The sequence below is a fragment of the Chlamydotis macqueenii genome, chromosome 3 (assembly GCF_036417535.1).
Source record: "Chlamydotis macqueenii isolate bChlMac1 chromosome 3, bChlMac1.mat, whole genome shotgun sequence".
NCBI lineage: Eukaryota > Metazoa > Chordata > Aves > Otidiformes > Otididae > Chlamydotis > Chlamydotis macqueenii.
In genome coordinates this window covers 58,328,778-58,339,374 of record NC_141558.1, presented here as the reverse complement: position 1 = coordinate 58,339,374, position 10,597 = coordinate 58,328,778, and the positions used below count along the sequence as shown (strand labels likewise).

General features: G+C 42.2%; 1 protein-coding gene across 3 annotated transcripts in view; it reads left to right on the top strand.

Moving 5' to 3' along the window:
* The first annotated feature begins 653 nt into the window (after positions 1 to 653).
* ECHDC1 (ethylmalonyl-CoA decarboxylase 1) overlaps positions 654 to 10,597 on the top strand; it is a 44,322-nt gene continuing 34,378 nt past the window's right edge. The window contains exons 1-2 of one of the 3 annotated variants that reach the window (XM_086745374.1): positions 654 to 790; positions 9,188 to 9,409. In XM_086745374.1, the coding sequence (XP_086601500.1) occupies positions 9,190 to 9,409 (220 nt within the window). In that variant the 5' untranslated portion in view covers positions 654 to 790; positions 9,188 to 9,189. Of the gene's footprint in view, positions 791 to 9,187; positions 9,410 to 9,702; positions 9,759 to 10,305; positions 10,388 to 10,597 lie in introns of those variants that run through there. The other 2 variants (XM_086745375.1, XM_086745376.1) reach the window with 2 other exon arrangements.

Genomic DNA, 10,597 nt, shown 5'->3' with positions numbered 1-10,597 from the left:
GAATGGGCCCACGCTTGGGCTGATGGACAAAGTAGATACACATGAAGATGGAGAGCCCCAGTCTTTCTTTATAGCAGCACGAATAAAGCATTCGTGCTCTCCTCCAGGCAGTGTAACACCGGGGAGAGCAAGCGTGGCAGGAGGTCAGTGAGCAGCTGCTTCGCTGCGGGCTGAATCCTTCTGGCAGAGGCGTGTATCCTAACTCGACCAACCTGAGGTGAGATGTTGTTCTAGGATGGCAGAGAAATTAGTGTCTTTAATTACACTGGATTGGATAGAAATCTTGGGCTTGCTTTTTAGCCATGCAGGCTACTGGTGCAGGAAACAAAAAAAAAAAAAAAAAAAGACGTACTCATGTGGTACTTAGCAATCTCGGCGCTAACAAGCATCTTCTGCGGCAAAACTGCTTAAATTCAGGCCGATTTCTCGGTGCCTGGGGTCACCCATGAGTGGATGTGGCACCGAGTAATGGACACTGCTTCCCTGCCGTGGCTCAGGCTGCCCGGCTGCCGGCCCCCGGCCCCAAGCCAGCATCGGGCTCGCAGGACCTCAGTATTCTCTTTAATCACCTTCGCTTCGCCCTAGGGGCTGCCCCGGCACCCCCTGCTCCACACGGCGGGGCTGCAGGCCCGGCCCAGGCGCCTCGGCCCAGCCTCACCCCTGCGCAAAGCTGGGCCCCGGCGGCCCGGCCCGGCCCTGCGTGGCGGCGGTTCCCGGCGGGGCCGTTTTCCTCGCAGCACCGCCCGCCGCTGCCCGACCGGCGACGGGGAAGAGTGAGTGGTGAGGCCAGGTCAGTGCCCGGCCGCGGGCCTCCCCTTCCCCCCCGGCCGGCCTGGGGCCTGCGGCGCTCGGCAGCTGTCCCTGGCGGCTCGCCGCGACCGCGGGGCGGGGGGAGGCCGGGGCTACCGAGGCGGCTCGGGGCCTCGGCGAGGCCCTGGGGCTTGCGAAGGGGAAGGGTAGGGGCTGTCCGGGGCGTCAGGCCGAAGAGCGGGCCCGGGCCTGGCGGCGGCAGCTGCCGTGAGACCGGGCGGGAGGCGCGGTGCGGCCGGGTCCGGTTGCCGCGGGGCCGCTGGGTGCCTGGGGCAGAGGCGGGGCGGCCTCGCTGGTGTTGGAGCGGCCGGTGGGGTTTCTGCTGGAAAAATGTTATGCTCTTGCTCGGCTTCAGCCCAGAGACTTCGGGTCTTATTTTGGGAACAGCTGGTTACTGCCCCCTTCGGCTCCGCTCGGCACGGAGCCCTCCCTTGGCTATTGATTTGAAACACGTACATAAATAAAAAATATGGTCTGTTCCAGGAATACTTGCCTGGGTCAGACCAAGGGCTACAGTGCACTTGTCGGGATTTTGGCATCACACAAGGTCAGCAGCAAGAAACATCTGCTGGGGAAGAAGTTTCCCCCCTTCTCCCCTCAAGTCTTCACTTTCTTCCTAGGGCGGTACCATGCAGGATTTGTTTGCTTCCCGAAATTTAGTGTATAGAGCCAAGGAGCCACACGCTGTCCTAGCGTACTTCTGCTAGTTCCCAGTGCCGTCAGAGGGGAGCAGGAGATACTCCTTTGAGAATCGTGCTGCGTGGCCAGTTCTGACACCAGGATGGACTTTTGCTGTTGCTGTCAGCAAGAGCATTTACTGGTGGTGGTGGTAAGGAGAGCAATGGTAAAGAAAAATGTTCAAAGTGGAATTCAGAGCACTGCTTGACTGTGAAACTTCTTACAGTTTTCAAGGCAAATTAATCCTTGGGAAAGCATCAGTATTTGTAGTTGCAGCTAGAATTAATTAATCCTTATAATTTTTATGCTTTTGGATTTGGTGACTAAAAAGTGAATGGTGAATCGTTCACTTCCATTCCTGTGCAGTAGCACATCTGTTCATTTTAAAGGTGTCCAAAATACACCTAGTAGGCAGTGAGCTTTAGGTGAACTTATAAGTGTTTTCTGTCACTGCTACGGAGGGTCTTTTGCTGACAGAGGTAAAGAGAACCTCTTTAGATCAAAGCATTAAAAAATAAATGGCCTGGGTACTTTGTGCAGAAGATAACGGATTCTTGCTCTCGCTTTCAGCTGTGAAACTCAAGATCTTGTACTCGCCATGTGACCAAACCCAAATCTTTTAGGCAGTGTCATGGGTATTTATGGAAAGACTTCTTTTGTCAGCTGTTTTGCATCCTTGAATGCCATTATTTTTCACTGGACTTGGGTATGTTTCTATGAGATTTGTTTACTAGGTCTTCAGAGTAATTAAAATGTGATTAAAAGAGTATATAATTGGTTAGGAACAGAGAAACAATTCACGTCTAAACCTTAGCCTGCAGGGACCATTAAAAAATACAAAACTAAACAAAGAACAGATCATGTGGAAAACACATAGCTTGCTAGCCCTGTAATTGAGCTACTCAGAAACAATGAAAAAACAAGGAAGAAAGACAAGTAGAAGCAGAAAAGAGGTGTAAAGGATAGGCCAGTTTGAAACCACAGACAAAGTTTTGTTTTTTTTTTTTCCACAATTTGTTTTTATTTCACATGTGGATGATTTGAAGCCATTGCAGTTAGTTATTTTGGACATCATCTCACTTCTTGTTCTCTCAGCTTCTGGACAGGTAATGTTTCTAATGCTGATATCTAGATCTAGGAGGCCAAAACTTTTTATTCTCTTCTCAACAGCAATATAGAGGCTAAAAAACCTGTCTTTTATAATACCAGCTACTTCTAAGGCCCTCTTTTAGAGGAGTCACAAAGCTCTAAGTACTTCACGCTGAACTGACTATTGATCCCACATGATTTGTCAACAATGTACTAAAAACTTGAACGGGGTTCAGCAAGTTTGAGAGCCATGGCATCTTGCAAAAGACATGAGCTTGAGGTGGCTCCTGTTGAACTTGGTAGGAGTTCCTGCTTTGTGTAGAGATTCCCATAGAGGAGATGCATTTCCTTCTTGGGGAGGCAGAATTTCACAAGCTTTGTTTAGTTTCTGTGTTTGTAAGTTAAGTTTAATCAGTAGGTTTCCTGCTGCCGATCCCTTAACGTGCTTAAGATGTGCTTGCTGCTTTCTTCCTGCTGGAGAGGTGACTCCCCTCAGCTTGCCTCAGCTGGTAATTATTAGAGTGGGAAGAACCTGTCAGGTGAGGTGTTTCAGTTAACCTAACCCACACATCACTGAAGGAAAGAAGAGAGATGCGTAAGTGGATGAGGTAGAGGGAGGGTTCTGTAATGTTCAAGTGAGGAGTGGTTACAAGCAGCTGGCAACAGTGGCCTGTTGAGCCAGTGCTGGGGAGTAACCCTACAGGTGAGACCTCCCTCCTACACCTTTCTTCTATCTGAAGGCAAGGTCCAGTGACTCCTCTTCACTGATTTGCATCCAGGCTTGGCCCCCTTTGATCTTGCTGTTTCTGAATTCCTTCTCTCTGTCCAACAGTGGAATTTCTCCCCCTCCTCCCAACCCCAATCACCTGCTAGCCCACTGTCCCAGGTTCCAGTCAGTTGGTGTTAATGATTTTCACTCATTTTCAACCTACTTCTCTTTGTACAGATGGATTATTTTCATGTTTTAGTTATATTTCTCTTTCACTCTCTGCTCTTTCATCTGCTTTCACATTGTAGGGTCAGTTGTGCCAGTCCTCAACGTTGGGTCACCCCTTGCTTTCCATTCGTTAGTCAGTCACTGCAGAAACCCAGTGAAGCATCCGACAATGATGCGCACTGCTCTCTAGTACAGATGAGCGCCTTCTGCAGTGACTGTTAAGACACACACACAGGGTTGAACTGTGAATCATCTCATCATCATCTTCAGTTCACATTTTCTATCCCTTTCTCCATGCCCTGTCTTCACGCTTCAGTGCTTGTCACTGAAACTGCAGCTGCTGAAGGTCTCCATCAAGTCATGTTCTCCTGTGCTGCTTGACCTGTCAGCTGCCTTTGATGCCTTTGGCAGTGTCACAAAAGTGCCTTTCTAATTGTTTTTTTTGTGATGTCATTTGAATATTTTCCTCTCCTTGAGATTTCTTTCATGGATTTTGTGTGTTGAATCCCTTTATTTCTGCTACACTTTATCTCGGAATACCTTCATCCAAAACCCCAAATTCAGTGGATGTTTTTTTTTTGCAGGTGACTCGCAAGTCTGTATCTGCACATCACACCTGTCACCCCACATGAAAGGGCACGCTTATTTCCCTGGCATATTCAAAACACATGCCTGCATCTTTTCTCCCCATTTTCTTTTTCCCTGACTTGTGTCAATAATTCAGGCACTGTCTTTGAGCTGGAATTTTCCCTTCTCGTGCATTTTAACTTGCTGATTATTTTCTGTGTAGCTGCTCTGTAGTGCAGTGTTTCTTGTTTGGGCGTGCAGTGCAAATGCGTGTTTGGGCTCCCGGTGCCCACTCCTCTGGTTTGCCTTAGTTCTTCTACCCACCCTGGAAGTGCTACCTACATCCCTTACCCCGTGCTCTGGTGGGCTGCCTTTATGCTTGCTGGCAATTGCAACTGGCAACATTGCTGGAGGTAGCTGTTTGATACAGTGTGTAAGAGAAAAACTAGGGTTGCAACAGGGAGGTGGTGAATGACGAGGGCAAATATGCTTGTTCAAAAGTTGGGGTTTATTAGTTTCCTAAAGAATCTGCTCAGTTAGGGAATATTAGTGCTGGTGTTATCCTATTATTTTATTATTAACATCGTAAGAGCTGAATTTTAACTAGGCAGTTATCAGAGGCTTTCAGTAGGCCTCTGATACATATGCATACACAAAAATACATACGTTGTGTGTGAGCATCTTCATGCAGATACATGCATTGCTCTTGCATAATGTGTATCATTCCTTTGCTACTGAAGTGTTGACATTTGATATGTGTTCCTATTAACCCAGTCTGCTAGCCCACAGGCAAGGGTGTTATAAAATCACTTGAGTGCCAAATAGGATTTAAACTGTTGGTTTATGTAAGAAGTACAATAACTGTGTAATGAACAACTAGTGATATCCATACTATCAGCTTATCCCTTAGTTGTCACCAGTGATAAGTAAAGCTATAGCACTCCTTAAAACATGTGAAAGATGCTAATTGCCAGTAGTGTTTGTTACTCCTGTACTGCCAGAGTTTTTTTTCACTATTAAAACTATGCCTAAACTGGGTGTGCTACAGATGTTAATGGGGATAGCATGTCTGACTTTTTAAATTAAACTAAGGCTTCATTTCTGTAAGTGCATTGAAATGGACATAATTATGTTAAACTGAGAATTCGAACATTTTAGTGTAATAAATTCTCTTGACTCGTCCTACAACATTGGGTGGGTTACTGCAACATCTTTCTCTTGCATTACTTTCACTTCCAGCACAGAAAAATCAGTCTCAGTCATGCTGTGGACTGCGAGTGCTCCATACTGGTTGAAATTTTGGATGTCATTTGTCAGAGATCAGCAGAAATCCCTTTAGTTTGAGAGAGCTGTAGCTTAAATATCACACTTTTCCTGAGTGGTTAGCTTTCTCAGGCTGAACTGTTAAAATAATCCTGTTTTTTATTAAGAAAGGACTGGGTACTGACTGGTACTGTAAGAGATGGTTTTAAAGAAAATAATTCAATGATAATACCTTGCATGAGTCATTAATCGTGAGTCATGATCAGCAGGCAGTGATGTCCAATTTGTTTTCTAATCCTGCACTTACTGATGCTCTTTATTACCATAGTGATAATATTAAAGAGCTGTTAATGCATATAACTATGCAGTTGAAAATGACAGACTCTTTTTCTTTTTTTTTCTTTTTTCTTTTTTCTTTTTTTTTTTTTTTGGTAGAATAAAATTTCCATATCTTAAGTTTGTTTTGCTCTGTACATTTTTTGACATGTGAAATCTAGGTAATATAAAAGTAATAAAACAAGTATAACTTGACATGGAATGAAGTTATCAGAAAAGGCTTTTTTTTTTTTTTTTTTTTTTTTTTTTTTTTTCCCCCTTTGCTTTCAAGCCAATCATCATGGCTTCCTAGATAATAAAATATGAGGACTGGGGAGGCTTTGTGTTCATTAAAAATTGGGAGCTAGTTGTTCAAGCTACACTTTGCAACGAGAGACTGCACTATCCACGTTTTTAATGTTTGTTCTGTCCTGAGCAAAAACTAGTAGCTGGATGGAAGGTTTTATTGCAGGAATGTATGTTGGTGAATGACTACTAAAGTTTTAGAGAAAATGAAAGGCTATTTCTCTTCTGAGAGTCTGAATATAAAAAGAATAATTTAGCTGAGAAATGAGCTTTGGAAACCTGTTTTCACTCTTAAATAAAATTTTACCAAGAGAAGCCATTTTAAAGCTCTGAAAGGTGATGGCTGAAATGTTGCAGATAGTATCAGAATGTGCATAGATGGAGAGTGTTGGGGTGCGGCAGCAGTTGGATGATATTATTTATGAAGTAATGAATCTGGTATTCAATCAAATTTTAAACTTGATTAAATTTTAATTAGTTTTATTAGTTTGTACTTGAGTGTAGAAAAGTTGATTGTGACAGATTAAAACCTTGAATTTAGTATGGCACTCAAGACACTTCAAAGTGTCTCACAAGATGTTAAAAAAATTATCCCTTTACCTGCTGCAGTGTATATGATCTTATAATGCATAGGTTTGTATAGGCCTTCCTAGTTTCTTTGTGTTGAATTTGTGAGATAGTGCTGTATTGGTGGATGTGATGTGGTAGGACAGGTATGACTGTACTAGCTTAGGTGGTTCTCTTTGAAATTGGTACAATGCATACTCCTCTGCATCCCATAATGTGGTTGCTGTGCAGACTTCACCTCCGTTTTGATCAAGATTATACCTGTCCCAACAGAAGCATTTTCCACGTCAGTGTGGGATGGTGCAGCTAGAGATAAGTGTACACCTGGCAGGATTGTTCACTTCTTTCATTATAAACTAATTGTATGTGTTTTTTTAATAAGTGTTTGCTTGTTCATGTGGATATTAATGTTTTCAAAATTAAATCTGTAAACTGTAAGATGCCCTGAACACAGCATTAAACATAGCTGTCACCAAATTCTATCTCAGTGAACATGTTTGTGTTCTGGGTTCACCTTAGAAAAACTTTCCAGGAGCTTCTTGTGAGTTTTGGAAGACTTGTTTCTGCCAAATATGATTAAGAAACAAAGATGGTCTTTTCCCAGTTCTCAAAAAAATTAGCATCTACCATGTCTTCTGAACAGCTGCATTCACTAAAAAGGGAGTTGGAGCAAAGCTAGGACTAGTCTAACAAATCACAATATTTTACTCTAACAAACCTTTTTCTGTATCCTGTGGCAGTCCTTTTACTTCCCATTCTAAGTGGCTTCTTAGATGATTTCTTTTTCACATTGGCAGTCTCCAGTTTAGGCTTTACCCTATTTCTTTCACATCACTTGTGAGCCACTTTTTCCAGTAGACCCTTTTCCAAAGTAAATAAAATAAGGCAGAGCCACAGATCAAGAATAATATTTGATAATGACTTCCTTGTTATTTCCTAGTATACCTGCATACATTGTAGAGTGGAAATAGTAGAGGAATAAGCTATGGTGTATGTGTACGTAGAAACAGACTACCAATATTACATAGCTGTATAAAAGGTAAGTGTGATGCTCTGTGTATAATACTGTTGTACACTTTTCCTCCTTTGAGGTACTGCAGAGATTCTGGTGTTCTATGTCCAAGTGAGATCAATTCAAAGTGGAACAAGAGCTACTGGAATGACTGGGAAAAACATATAGCTACCAGAGGCTAGGAAGTCTAATTAGTTTTAAGATGGAGTCTGATAAATGTGTTAATGGAATTAGGTGACAGCAAACAGACCTCGATATGGGAATAGTCTTTGGTTCTTAATTTTTCTGTTCCTCATGTATTTCTCTCAGACAGATCTTGCAGTATAATAGTTGCTTACAGAAAAGCAGGAGATCCAAATCCTGAAAACTAGGGGCTTTGACAGGATTTCTTCTCCAACACAGGTGGTGGTGGTGGGGGGATTTTGTGGTGGGTTTTTTTTTTTTTTTTTGTGGAAGGGGGAGAATTTGGAAGATTAGTACAGAGTAAGCTGGTCTAATGGAATATGTAAGTATCTCACGACAATTCTTGAGCCTCTTTGATGTTCTGCACCCAAATACTTTTGAGTAATTTTTAGGAAAAAAGACTTTAAAAGATGCTAATTTCTGGCTTAACTACTAAAATAACTTCATAAAACTCCTTCTATTGACTTTGTGAGAGTACGTTTTCATGGATGGCGTGATGCACTTCACTCATAAGAGTGAAGCAACAATATATTTTATTGATATAAAATAGTGAGTTGATGAAGTTTGATAGTAAATATTCCAGTGGTTTAACAAGATTTGATGACAAGGCAAACTGGATTATTTACTGCATAGAAAACAGGGTCAGACAAAACTGTCAGGAAGACTCTCCCATTGAGTCATGAGATTCAGAAATGACCCCCTTGCTTTCTAAACTTCTCAGAAAGGAACCTAGGTGTCACTGGATCCAGTCCTAGTCCCAGACTTGGCCAACGGTTTATGTCTAAGGGACTGTATGTGGACAATCAATCCTTTCTGTCACTTAGCTAAGATTTCAAAGTTTCAGTGCTCTTATTCTCAATTCACTTACCAAGTATCTGATGCAATAAGGATTCTCTCAACCTCGAGGAGTAACCTTGAGAGGCATCCCTACTCAAGGGGAGATCCTGGCGTGCAGCCTGCTGCTGTGCAGGAAAGCTCAAAGGGTTCTTGGGCTCCTTATTATTTATGGAGTAAGATAATTGATTCGTAGTCATTGTTGCATGCTGACTACAGATGGTAGTTTCTTCCAAATTTGGCTTGAGTTGAACATTGAACAGCCCTGTGGTTAGGTGGGTGCATCACCATCCCTTGGCTACTGTCTTGCTATTGTGGTGTTTTCTGTCTCCCCAAAATCTGCTTTGAGCTGGATGCAACCATTATGACCAGACACATCCATCATGACTGCCACTGGTGGTTATTGCTTGAGCAGGGTTACGGGAAAAATGGTCAGGGTCGGGGAGGAGGAAGCACACCATCACACAGGTCCAAACTAAGAACTTTGCAAACACAGTCTGCAGTGATTTCTGTAGACTTTGGTGACTGCATCACCTTTGTATTAGTTTCTGCTATCCTGCTTCCCTCCACTGAGATGGATCTCAAAGGAAATTTCCTGATTGTATTTTCCCCCTATTTATTTCCAGAAATGGCCATTTCCCTGTGGAAGAACTTACTTCAGACTACAAAGGAAAGAATAGTACAACAGAGAAGGGTGTCACTTTATAGTGGTGCTCATGGTTATGAAGAAGAATTGATAAAGAAGAAACTTCAGCAGTTTGCTGGTGGATCCATCAACCTCTCCAAAAAAGACAATGGCATTGGAATACTTACTTTAAACAACCCAAAGCTAATGAATGCCTTTACAGGTATTAATAAGTTGATGAGATTGCTGGTTTGTGGTTTTTTTTTTTTTTTCCTCCTTCAGTTATCAGTTTTAGCATTTTGCCTAAACAAAATGAAAAGCTATACCTTATGTGCCCCAAATGCCCACTGTTCTGCATAGTAGTTTTGCCATAAATCTCATAGGAATATAAGAAATTCTCAATGACACAGAGACTGTCTAGCAGAACATGCCTCTCCCTCTTTTTTTTCTTTCAGTGAGCACAATTCTGCTACTGTGCTCTTTCTTGTTTCTTGTTTCATTTTGTCTGTACTCTAGGGTATTTTATTGGAGTGGGAAGATCCCATCTTTGTTTTGTAAGAGGTGTAGAAAGGGTGAGTTTACTTCTTTGTTCTTTACCTAAAGCCTTCCTGGTAATTTAAGGTTCTGTAATTTGGTCTTTTCCAGTCACCCAAACTGGCTTCCATTTCTTTGTTTGCCTTATGTCTTACATACCAATGACTGGTTAGTTAAAGATCAGATGAGCTGGGATCTGATCTCAGGGATCTATTTAATATGCTTTTACATTGGACAATACTTAGCTATCAAAACCAAGTGCCCTATTTTATTAATCTTGTATTATGAGAGACTTTTGATCTCCAAGATGGGCATATTTCCTGTCTCTCCTTAACTGTCTAGAATATTCCAATTCATGCCATTCTCTTCAGACACAAGGTTCAGGGTCTGCATCTGCCTGAACTTGAGCTGTGTGTAAGCCTTTACTTGTAAGAATGCCTTTATGTCTTAATATTTTGAAATTGATACATTTGGTCATTTTGTTAATTTCTTTTTTTTGCTGTTCTATTTTCCTGCCCAGTTCTCGCTGTTCCTTTGCTGTCAGCAAATATGTTTGCAACCCACTAGCAAAGCACAGAGCTATTTACATGGAGAATGTCAGTTTACTCCTTCCACTAATGATTGTTAGCTGAAAGGAAGAGAACCTAACAGAACAACAGAATTAGTGGTAATGCATCTAGATATTTCTGCAGTTTCTCTTTTGCTTTTCTTTAAAAGCTCATGTATAAAATAATTATCTAACATGAGACATAGCTGAAAGATGTTAGCATGGAGATTGTCCTTTTGAATGCCTTCCTGTCAGCATACATGTTATTATACAATCATCATTCCATTGTTTTCTCTACACCCTGATTTTTATTTTTGACTCAAAACAGAG